General features: G+C 40.5%; 1 protein-coding gene and 1 pseudogene across 2 annotated transcripts; both read right to left on the bottom strand.

The window, feature by feature from the left end:
• Positions 1–346: 346 nt before the first annotated feature.
• On the bottom strand, positions 347–4,380 carry nansa (N-acetylneuraminic acid synthase a). Its single transcript, NM_001140095.1, is given in 6 exon segments — positions 347–940; positions 1,267–1,533; positions 1,930–2,084; positions 2,291–2,390; positions 3,014–3,229; positions 4,168–4,380. Coding segments are annotated over 6 exon segments (1,089 nt in total). The 5' UTR covers positions 4,300–4,380; the 3' UTR covers positions 347–721.
• A 1,041-nt stretch (positions 4,381–5,421) lies between these two features.
• On the bottom strand, positions 5,422–12,709 carry LOC106602532 (N-acetylneuraminate-9-phosphate synthase-like; annotated as a pseudogene). Its single transcript, XR_014392114.1, has 2 exons — positions 12,441–12,709; positions 5,422–7,898 (listed from the first exon to the last, which is right to left on the bottom strand). The product of XR_014392114.1 is annotated as an N-acetylneuraminate-9-phosphate synthase-like (transcript).
• Between the last annotated feature and the right edge of the window lie 270 nt (positions 12,710–12,979).

Raw genomic sequence — 12,979 nt, 5'->3', positions numbered from 1 at the left:
CATTTGTCTTACCTCATGAAGCTGGTTGAGAGAATGCCAAGAGTGTGCAGAGCTGTCATCAAGGCAAAGGGAGGCTACTTTGAAGAATCTCAAATATATTTAAGACTTTTTTGGTTCCTACATGATTCCATATGTGTTATTTCATAGTTGATGTCTTCACTATTATTCTACAATGTAGAAAACAGTAAAAATATAGAAAAACCCTGGAATGAGTAGATGTATCCAAACTTGTGACTGGTACTGTATGTTCTCACTTTTGACACTCATTTGTACCAGAATTGTATCACAAAATAATATAATTTCAATCAAGGAGTGTGATTTCGTATGAAAAAGATAAAACAAATCATTGTTTGGCATTTTGTATTTGACATTTTTGTAGTGCAACATAACTGGCCATTTCATTTATACATGAACAGTTAAACATTCAATTAGAATGCAAACATTTCAGTCACTACTGAACCTACAGTTTGTATTTTTTCTTCTTAACTAGTAGTCAAGTCTGATTCATTGAATGTTTGTTTCCATCTAGTAAAAAAAACATGAAACCAGAAATATAAAACATGTCCCGTTAACAGAAACTTCTGGGCCTCTAAATAATATCTGGATTATCGATGTTCCCACAAGCATCTTTTCACTTTTCTCAGCCAGTAAAAGTGCATTGTGTTGTTTGGCATTGTGGTTACGGTATTACCATGGTTACAGTAGGCTATTACAAGGGTGATTACTTCACTCGGCACTTGATCTTTTTGCCGTAGCTGTCGACCACATCCGGGGTGATGCTCTCGTCCTCCTCCACGTCCTCTGTGACGGACTTGCCCACCAGCTGGAAGATGTCCTCGGGGGGAACGCCCTTCGGCTCGCCCACCTTCACCCCCAGCATGTCCATACCAAGCACCGTGCCTTTGGGGATCGCCACCTTGGCCACCACTGATTTCCCCAGCTGGAAGAGAACACAATCAATGTATTAAAAGAAGTCCTGACATCTTTTCCTGTTTGAAGCAACGAACCAAAGATCATATAGCCTATAGGGTACAGAGTTTTTCCAGGTCAGATGACAAGGTTAGGAAAACAAACTCCTGGCCCTAACACACACCCACCCCTGAATTGGAATAAACGCTTAAATAATGTTTGTAAAAAAAAAAAATGGCCCCATTGTCTTACATCAGATAGCCTGACTGCCATTAACCATTGCAGATGGCCATGTGGTAGCGTAAGAATAACGCCATCTGTTGGAATACAATGAAAAGTGCCAATCCAGGAACGTACCTTGTCGTGGCATGGCTTCTCACAGGGCAGCATCTGCTTAATGCCCGTCCCCAGAGACCTCTCCACCAATCGAATGGCATTCACCAGCTCTGTCAGCTCAGAGGGCTCCAGAGAAGCTTCGTGGTCACTTCCCTTCCAGCTTTTGTCCAGGGTCACATGACGCTCAATGACCTTTGCCCCCAGTGCCACTGCTGCCACGGAGATGTGGACCCCAGACTCATGGCCGGAATATCCAATGGGAATATCAGGGAATTCCTTCTGGTATTCCTATGAACGAGATCATGGGTCATTTTCCTGCCTCGAAACATGTATTCTCTCTGGATTTAGCCTTAATCACAGACTAGCAATGTGACTGTTGCACTAGTGGTCCATTGGGGCGGCAGGTAGCCTAGTGGTTAGAGCGATGGGCAGGAACCGAAAGGTTGCTAGATCGAATCCCCGAGCTGACAAGGTAAAAATCTGTCATTCTGCCCCTGAACAAGGCAGTTAACCCACTGTTCCTAAGCAGTCATTGTAAATACGAATTTGTTCTTAACTGACTTGCCTAGTTAAATAAAGGTTAAATAAAATAAAAATGTAATAACAGAAATAAGATGCACCATGTGTTTAGGGGTGATCTTGCCTGAAACAATTCCTTCATTCAAACCAATGAAAAACTCTTACAGCGATGACACGCAGGTTGACATCTTCAGCCTCCAATGGGTAGGCACTGGTGCACTGCAGGATGCAGAAGTTCTGATTGTGTTTCTTGACCGTCTGGTAGACCCGTCTCATTGTCTCCATTGACTGCATGCCACTGGATACCACCATGGGGCGACCTAGCATTAAACCAAAGAAATGTGAGATTTCACAACAAAAAACCTACGCTTCGCTTTATTCTTGATATTGCACATTTTTTACTACACTTTCACGAGTTTAAAGTAGACCAAATAATCAAATTACTTCAGAAGCTAAAATGTTCATTTTTACATTTAGCAGCCCAAGACACCCAATATCTATCATACTGTAAACTTTAATCACTGACCTTTTTTTGCAGTCGTTTCCAGATAGGGAAAGTTATTGGTGTCCCCTGAACCGACTTTGAAGAAGGGCACATCAAGCTCATGTAGGAACTCCACAGCCATCTAACAAGAGATATACAACAAATAATTAATAGATTTTATATGCATTATACAGGCCTATTCAATATAGTACCACAGTAGGAGTCATAATACCCCCCAAAAACTAACAGTCAAACAGGGAAATAGTTCCAATTGTTTCCCCCACATTTATTTTTCCCCATAGGGGATTTTAGAAACTCTTAAAATAAAGGCTGTGTTTCATGTAGGATCACCCTGGCGTGACATTTTGATAATTGTGTAAATCGCTCTAGGACAAGGTGACTTATCAATTTATTTGCCTGTATTTACCACACAAAAAAATAAAATGCTACTTAGCTGCTAATGTGGCTGTCATAAAGAACTACAAATGCCATGACACTGCTGAATCGAGGTGAAGAATCTCTGGATTAACTATATACAAATCGTCACCCTGTCCAAGAGATTTAGATGGTTATGAAAACATCACGCCAGGGTAAGGATTCCATAAACACAGCCCTTATTTTAGGTATTTCTAAAATTCCCTATAGGAAAAATGAATTGTGAAACAATTCGAACCATTTCTTTATTTGACCGCTAGGTTTTATGGGTATTATGACACCTCCACTGTGGGGCTCTATGGGCATATTCCACATCACCATCATTCTTACCTCGTCCATTCCTGAAGCAGTAAAGAAAATTCCAACCTCCTTTGCATATTTCTGAAGCTCTCTATATTGTTCATGACTGAACTCAAGATGGCGCTTGTGCTCTCCGTATGTCTTTCCCCAGGATTGCTTGGAGGTGTACGGACGCTCCAGGGCACGCTTGTTGAACTTGTACTCAAGCTCACTCTTCTGAAACTTGGCGCAGTCTGCCCCGCAGTCCTGTGAATTGATTGTCAATATGAGTAGGGTCACATAGTTGTAAAATGTGTTGCCAAGGAGGATGAGGAGGAAACCTTGTTTCAAATCGTCTATAATTTATTGCGACAGGTGGGTCCACACCCCAACGTGCCACACGTCATGATGACACTCACCTGTCTCGAACAATGAGAGAAGATTTGAAATAGACAAGGTGGTGACAGACATTGTCGGATTACCTCAGAGCGAAACATGAATACATTCAAATGCGTCACCTGCAACTGGACAATGACATTTTAGAAGATAAAGGTTTGGCCAAATCAAAAACAAAGATAGTATCGCCAAGTTAAGGCTTGTCAAAATGTCACTGTACTACACCAAACAGTACCTAACCTAACTCAGAGTAAGGCCAGAATGGCATTTCACTGTACTTGTGCACGTGACATTAAAAAAAACTTGACTTGAAACTTGAATGGATACCAAAAATCTTTGGTTAAATCACATTATCATGTTTAACAATCTATAGCTAACACACCCACTGCCTTTCATAAAACACAGTCAAGTGGTGTGATCATTTTGTATATGGGGGTGGGTATCTGTTGTGCCATATCTCTGGCAGGAATTCTATTTCCACCAATATCAGTCCTTAATAAATTGACCAATAGATGCCCATGGTCTCAATGGCACAAGTTCACAATTTGAAATACAACCCCAGCAAGCAACAGAGCAGGCTATTGTCATATGGGCACTGGAATCGATCATTTCCTCATAGGCGCAGGGCAGCAGTCAGACAAGAAGCAGTGTCATGCAAGAGACTGGACTGTCAGTTTTAAAACTGCCAAAAATAGTCAAATGCATTTATACTAAAGAAGCCGCTAGTTAACTAGCAAGTAAGTCAGTACCATGGTCCCCAATACAGCAGCTGAACTAAGTTAACTGATTCACTTTGCTACTAACATTACCTTGGCCATCTTGATCATTTTCTTGGCGATTTCAATATCTCCCTGGTGGTTCTGTCCAATTTCTGCAATAATAAAGCAGGGGTTAGAACCCCCAATCATCCTGCCAGGACAAAGCTCGAATTTCAGAGGCATTTTAGAAACGTGATCAATGCGGTTTCCTAAAATGTTTGTAGCGATAAGATGGCCAGGTTCGCTTGCTCTTAACCAGTACAGAGACAGTCAAGTGTGGGTTCTCGCGGAAGAAGTCGAGCTAATTTCCACGTTGCACATCCGGAATCCACGTGGTTTCCTCTCCACTCATGTTTCAAAATAAAAGTTCTCCCTTCACTCACAGGTCATTTCAGGATTCTCAAGAGTCAAAATGTGAGACATTGTAATTAATACTTTAAATATATATATATATATTATTATTACAGAAGAAGTATAAACGTCAATAATTATTTGTATACAGTGTATTTGACTTTTTTTTAACACATAATTCTATTTCACATCCTCTGATATAGAAAAGTAAACATCCACCACATGTATATAAATAAATGTACCTTATATAGACAGTCAAGTCTACTATATTGTAATCTAATCTGTTTGTTTCTACCTATAAAAAAATGTATAAATAAAAAACTGGCTTCTGACTATACATCACCCAGTGCCATGTTCAGTATTCAAACGTTGCAGATAGAAATTCAATGAATAGAGCCGACGTGATTCCTAACATGCAAACCTCACCAATCACCAAGGTTATTATAGTTTTGTAATTTAATATAAAACACATATTTTTATTCGATTTTAGATTTTTATTTGAAATTAAGTATAGTTTTAGTTCGTTTTCAAACTTGATGTACTAGTTTTTATTCGGTTTCGTTTTTTGTATTATTTCGTTTCAGTTTTAGTTTCAGGGACAGAAAGTAGCCTATGGGTGGAATTCTAGGAGCCATTTATGTTTACTTGGCCTATAGTTTGTGTTTTTTGGGGATGTCACTTCGTTCCACTGGGGGCAGTAATACTAACGTGATGGGCCAGGTCATATGTTTGGCTTGCTCAATCTTGACGTGACTTGGATTTAAAAGAATAATAGCCTAGACTGGTACAAGAATAATGTTGGAAGGAAACTCTCTTGCCCATGTTTACACCAATCCAAAGCTTTTTTCACTTTAGTAGTACATGTAAAAAGAATCAAGTAGCCTACCTTTACCTTTATCTGAGTGAAAGACAGAGGAAAAAAACAACAAATGAAGTCAAGGCACATTTGTTATGTTTATGTGATATTGTAGAATTTTGAAACTGAAAAACACATTTTTGGATGACAGCCAGGTGTATTTTGTTACACCAAAATGAACATCTGTTTTAGAGGAATGAGGACCAACAGTCTGCCACACAAACATTTTTAAATTGTCCACAATGAACGCTTGTGATGCAGTGTAAATATTATGTAACTAATAACATTTTCTGCTAGAGTTATTAAGGTTAAACATACCATTCACTAACACCTTCAAATAGGGTTAATAAAAAAACAGCTGCAACAACAGCTGCAAAAACAGCAAAAAAAATCCACATTTAACATGTTATGTTTATGTAATATTAGAGAATTTTGTATCTGAAAAATATATTATTGGGTGACAGCCAGCAGTATATTGATTGTTACACAGAAATGACTATCGGTTTTTTTGGGGGGAATGATGCAACTAATGTAGACATTAACAAATGCATTTCTATCACTTCCAAAATAAAAAAATTTAATTGAGGAGGATTACCAAGATGGCTGCACAGTGGCTTCAATACAGCACCACCTGTTAGTCATTCAGGTTTTATGCACATTATTGTTCGAAAACCCCATTAGTAAAAAAGGGCTTAAATTATAGTTTCAGTATAGCTTTAGTTTTTCAAATGTTTATTTATTATTTTATTTCAGTTTACTAAATAGTTTTTCATTTTTATTTTATTTTAAGTTTTTGTTTACCATATTTAACCTTTGCCGACCACATTGCGTGTGCGAGCGTTGCAAAATTACTGTACACTTACATGTTATTCAATCATTTCCCCCACATCTCTCACATGCTTAAACGTGCCTCTGTGTAGCCAAGAGCTAAAATAGAACTTGGTTCTATTTGAGATGCACATGTGTTGACTGTCGCCTCCTTATTGGATATAAGGAAAAAGATACAAACCCACGTGGATGCTTGACAGACACGAGGAGAGAATAATTAAAGATAATTAACTAGGTTTCCCTTTTCATCTGTGGTTTTGTCGCTGGAGTAGAGACACACACGATTTTGTATGACTCCGGGTCAAAATTCTACAAAGAACCAGCTAAAAACAGGACAATATGCAGGTAAAATAACAACCCAATGTTCATCTCCCAGGACAAGCTAACTAGCAACAGCTAGCTACCTAAATGTCCATGATTGTTTCATGTGTTTCGACCTGCCCGCAAATTAATATAGTTTGTTCACAGTTGGCTTTGATGTTTTAACCTGAGTGTCATGATCGCATCTGATGTGGATGAACAAAATAAGCATGCAGATGCAGGCGTGTGGCTGGTAGAATTAGCATGTTACAACTTCCCCAAACCAGCCCCTCAAGTGCATACACATGTTGATTTTGACTGTCCCCATCAGACTTTAGTTCATGACACGCAGATTAAATTAGCAAAACAACTACAGTATATTAATTTGGGGACAGGTCAAAACACACAACACATTCATGGATATTTAGCTAGCTAACTATTGCTAGTTAATTTGTCCTGGGACATAAACGTTGGGTTGTTCGTTTAGTTTAAATGTAGGGTCCCTTTTTTTGCTGGATCTTTGCCGAATTTTTCATTATACAAAATCATGTTCTCTACTCTGACAATTAATCCACAGATTAAAGGGGAAACCTAGTTAGTTTTTAGATAGGGTTCTTTGATTAATCTCTTCTCGTTCAACTGTCAATCACCCACGTGGGTTAGTATGCTCGCGAAAACCAATGAGTAAAATGGAGAGGGGGGACTTGCAGGCGTTAAGGTTCTGAAATCGAACCAAGTTCTATTTTAGCGCCTGGCTATGCAGACGCGCATGAGCAGTTAAATAATTGAATAATGGGTACATTTATTTTGCAACGATCCCGCACGAAACGTGCTACTGATAGTAGTTGCGATTGATGGTCTGTTTACATAGCAGGTTATGATAATTAACGTGGCAGGTTAGGTCAATTAACGTGGCAGGTTAGGGGAACCAACACAGTAGGTTAGGTGAAATAACAGGTCAGGAGACTGAGGTTAAAGTGAGGAAAAGGATTAGGGTTAGGTGTTGCTACAACACTAAAGTTGTCAACAACTGTTGTCTCTGACCCGACCACTAAATGAAGATGTAGGTCTACTCCATCTAGCCACAATGGTAGAAATGTAAACAGACGATCAGTCCTGACATACCATCAATATCATAACACCGGTCTAGTCAGCATATTAACATGTTTGTTTTACATAGCATCTTTCTATCTGAACGTTCCACAACGTTGTGTCCTGCTGAATGAACGCACACCTGGTTGACTCAGCCCTTGTTGTTGTAGCCGTCCACCATACTTGGCGTGACGCTCCCATCCTCCTCCACGTCCTCCGTGACGGCCTTGCCCAGCAGCTGTCCCATGTCTTCAGGAGAGATGCCCTTCGGCTCGCCCACCTTCACCCCCAGCATATCCATACTCAGCACCGTGCCTTTGGGTATCACCACCTTAGCCACCACTGACTTCCCGAGCTGGAAGAGAACATAATATGGAGATTTCCTCCTACAGTATGTGCTGTTGTAGGCTATACAGTACAAAGATAATACTTGATGTAAGGTAGGTTTATGACAAACATAATGGGCCTACCTTATAAAATAATTAATATAACATTATAATTTTGAGAAAGTTATTATTCCAAATGTCAATGGGAAAAATATTTATTTAGTATATTATTGATATATGTTGTATATTTTGTACATACAGTGCCTTCGGAAAGTATTCAGACACCTTCACTTTTTCCACATTTTGTTACTTAATTCTAAAATGGATGAAATAAAAAATGCTCCTCTTCAATCTACACACAATACCCCATAATGACAAAGCAAAAACTGGTTTTTAGAAATGTTTGCAAAACAGAAATACCTTATTTACATTAGTATTCCGGTGCCCCTGCACATTGACTCTGTACCAGCACCCCCCTGTATATATATATTTTTTTACTGCTTCTCTTTACTTACTTGATCATCCTTGAGATGATTCTACAACTTGATTGGAGTCCACCTGTGGTCAACTAAATTGATTCAACATGATTTGGAAAGGCACACACCTGTCTATATAAGCTCCCACAGTTGACAGTGCATGTCAGAGCAAAAACCAAGCCATGAGGTCAAAGGAACTGTCCGTAGCTCCAAGACAGGATTATGTCGAGGCACAGATCTGGGGAAGGGTACCAAAACATTTCTGCAGCATTGAAGGTCACAAAGAATACAGTGGCCTCCATCATTCTTAAATGGAAGAAGTTTGGAACCTCCAATAATTTTCCTAGAGCTAGCCAAACTGAGCAATCGGGGGAGAAGGGCCTTGGTCAGGGATGTGACCAAAAACCCGATGGTCACTCTGTCAGACCTCCAGAGTTCCTCTGTGGAGATGGGAGGACCATCTCTGCAGCACTCCACCAATTCGGCCTTTATGGTAGAGTGCACAGACGGAAGCCACTCCTCAGTAAAAGGCACATGACAGCCCGCTTGGAGTTTGCCAAAAGGCACCTAAAGGACTCTCAGACCATGAGAAACATGATTCTCTGGTCTGATGAAACCAAGATTGAACTCTTTGGCTTGAATCCCAAGCGTCATGTCTGGAGGAAATCAAGCACTGCTCATCACCTGGCCAATACCATACCTACTGTGAAGCATGGTGGTGGCAGCATCATGCTGTGGGGATGTTTTTCAGTGGCAGGGACTGAGAGACTAGTTGAGGGAAAGATGAACAGAGCAAAGTACAGAGAGATCCTTGATGAAAACCTTCTCCAGAGTGCTCAGGACCTCCGACGGGTGAAGTTCACCTTCCCACAGGACAACGACCCTAAGCACACAGCCAAGACAATGCAGGAGTGGCTTCGAGCAAATCTCTGAATGTCCTTGTGTGGCCCAGCCAGAGCCCGGACTTGAACCTGATCGTCTGGACTTGAACCTTGAAGGCGTTCCCACATATGATGAGCGCTTGCTGGCTGCTTTTCCTTCACTCCGCAGTCCAACTCATCCCAAACCATCTCAATTAGGTTGAGGTCGGGTGATTGTGGAGGCCAGGTCATCTGATGCAGCACTCATCACTCTCCCTCTTGGTCAAATAGCCTTCACACAGCCTGAAGTTGTGTTGGGTCATTGTCCTGTTGAAAAACAAATGATAGTCCCACTAAGCGCAAACCAGATGGGATGCCGTATTGCTGCAGAATGCTGTGGTAGCCATGCTGGTTAAGTGTGCATTGAATTCTAAATAAATCAGATGGTGTCACCAGCAAAGCACCATCACACCTCCTCCTCCATGCTTCACGGTGGGAACCACACATGCGGAGATCATCTGTTGACTAAATTTGGACTCATCGGACCAAAGGACAGATTTCCACCGGTCTAATGTCCAATGCTCGTGTTTCTTGGCCCAAGCAAGTCTCTTCTTATTGGTGTCCTTTAGTAGTGGTTTCTTTGCAGCAATCGACCATAAAGGCCTGATTCAGTCTCCTCTGAACAGTTGATGTTGAGATGTGTCTGTTACTTGAACTTTGTGGAGCATTTATTTGGGCTGCACAAACTCTAATGAACTTATCCTCTGCATCAGAGGTAACTCTGGGTCTTCCTTTCCTGTGGCAGTCCTCATGAGAGCCAGTTTCAGCATAGCGCTTGATGGTTTTTGCGAATGCACTTGAATAAACTTTTTTTCCAGATAGACTGACCTTCAGGTCTTAAAGTAATGATGGACTGTCGTTTTCTTAGCTTATTTGAGCTGTTCTTGCCATAATATGAACTTGGTCTTTTACCAAATAGGGCTGTCTTCTGTATACCACCCCTACCTTGTCACAACACAGCTGATTGGCTCAAAATCATTAAGGCACACCTGTTAATTGAAATGCATTCCAGGTGACTACCTCATGAAGCTGGTTGAGAGTATGCCAAGAGTGTGAAGAGCTGTCATCAAGGCAAAGGGTGGCTACTTTGAAGAATCACAAATATACAGTTGAAGTCGGAAGTTTACGTGCACCTTAGCCAAATACTTTCAAACTCAGTTTCACAATTCCTGACATTTAATCCTAGTAAAAATTCCCTGTCTTAGGTCAGTTAGTATCACTACTTTATTTTAAGTATGTGAAATGTCAGAATAACAGTAGAGAAAATGATTATTTTCAGCTTTTATTTCTTTCATCACATTCTCAGTGGATCAGAAGTTTACATACTCAATTAGTATTTGGTAGCATTGCCTTTAAATTGTTTACCTTGGGTCAAACATTTCGGGTAGCCTTCCACAAGCTTCCCACAATAAGTTGGGTGAATTTTGGCCCATTCCTCCTGACAGAGCTGGTGTAACTGAGTCAGGTTTGTTGGCCTCCTTGCTCGCAGACCCTTTTTCAGTTCTGCCCACAAATTTTCTATGGGATTGAGGTCAGGGCTTTGTGATGGCCACTCCAATACCTTGACTTTGTTGTCCTTAAGCCATTTTGCCACAACTTTGGAAGTCATTGTCCATTTGGAAGACCCATTTGCGACCAAGCTTTAATTTCCTGACTGATGTCTTGAGATGTTGCTTCAATATATCCACATAATTGTCCTTCCTTATGACGCCATCTATTTTGTGAAGTGCACCAGTCCCTCCTGCAACAAAGCACCCCCACAACATGATGCTGCCACCCCCGTACTTCACGGTTGGGATGGTGTTCTTCGGCTTGCAAGCCTCCCCCTTTTTCCTCCAAACATAACGATGGTCATTATGGCCAAATAGTTATATTTTTGTTTCATCAGACCAGAGGACACTTCTCCAAAAAGTACGATCTTTGTCCCCATGTGCAGTTGCAAACTGTAGTCTGGCTTTTTTATGGCGGTTTTGGAGCAGTGGATTCTTCCTTGCTGAGCGGCCTTTCAGGTTATGTCGATATAGGACTTGTTTAACTGTGGATATAGATACTTTTGTAACTGTTTACTCCAGCAACTTCACAAGGTGCTTTGCTGTTGTTCTGGGATTGATTTGCACTTTTCACACCAAAGTACGTTCATCTCTAGGAGACAGAATGCGTCTCCTTCCTGAGCGGTATGACGGCTGCGTGGTCCCATGGTATATATACGTGCGTACTATTGTTTGTACAGATGAACGTGGTACCTTCAGGCGTTTGGAAATTGCTCCCAAGGATGAACCAGACTTGTGGAGAACTACAATTATTTTTCTGAGGTCTTGGCTGATTTTGTTTTATATATTTCCCATGATATCAAGCAAAGAGGCACTGAGTTTGAAGGTAGGCCTTGAAATACATCCAAAGGTACTCCTCCAATTGACTCAAATGATGTCAATTAGCCTATCAGAAGCTTCTAAAGCCATGACATAACTTTCTGGAATTTTCCAAGCTGTTTAAAGGCACAGTCAACTTAGTGTATGTAAACTTCTGACCCACTGGAATTGTGATACAGTGAAATACTCTGTAAACAATTGTTGGAAAAATTACTTGTGTCATGCACAAAGTAGATGTCCTAACCGACTTACCAAAACTATAGTTTGATAACAAGAAATTTGTGGAGTGGTTGAAAAACGAGTTTTAATGACTCCAACCTAAGTGTATGTAAACTTCTGACTTCAACTGTAAATATATTTAGATTTGTTTAACAATTTTTTGGTTACTACATGATTCCACATGTGTTATTTCATAGTTTTGATGTCTTCACTATTATTCTACAATGTAGAAAATAGTACAAATAAAGTAAAAACCGTTGAATGAGTAGGTGTGTCCAAACTTTTGACTGGTACTGTATGTAAATGTGATATTCCGGTTTTAAATGTTTTATAAATTAGCAAAAATTTCTAAAAACCTTTTTTTGTCTTAAGTCATTATGGGGTATTGTGTGTAGATTGATGAGAGGGGGAAAAAAAACAATTTAATACTTTTTAGAATAAGGCTGTAACGTAACAAAATGTGGAACAAGGGACGGGGTCTGAAAGATATACTATATAAATATTTTCCCTTTCCCATTCATAATATTAACAGTCTCCAAAAAGTATGTGATATTTATTTTCAATTAAACCTCCCGAGGCCAACTCACCTTGTCATGGCAGGTTTCTCACAGGGTAGCATCTGTTTGATGCCCGTGTCTCTGGCCCGCTCCACCAGGCGGATGGCTCTGACCAGCTCTGTCAGCTCAGAAGGCTCCAGCGACGCTTCGTGGTCGTTGCCCTTCCAGCTCTTGTCCAGGGTCACGTGACGCTCCACCACTTTTGCCCCCATTGCCACTGCTGCCATGGTGATGCTGATACCCCTCTCATGGCCGGAATATCTGATGGGAATATCAGAGAATTCCTTCTGGTATTCCTACAGTATGTCAGGAAAATGGAGAGTGAAATACCATTACCATGGCCATCTTGATCATTTTCTTGGCGATTTCAATATCTCCCTGGTGGTTCTGTCCAATTTCTGCAATAATAAGACAGGGGTTAGAACCCCCAATCATCCTGCCAGGACCAAGTTCGAATTTCAGAGGCATTTTCAAAATAAAAGTGATAAATTAAGTTGGTAAATGATTAAGAGCCTATGGCAAGTTAATCACGCTCTTTTTAAGGATGAGATTTTCAGAGGCAGTCTTGC

This window comes from Salmo salar, chromosome 04 (assembly GCF_965601325.2).
Source record: "Salmo salar chromosome 04, fSalSal1, whole genome shotgun sequence".
In the NCBI taxonomy this organism is placed as follows: domain Eukaryota; kingdom Metazoa; phylum Chordata; class Actinopteri; order Salmoniformes; family Salmonidae; genus Salmo; species Salmo salar.
This window is presented reverse-complemented; position numbering and strand designations above follow the sequence as displayed.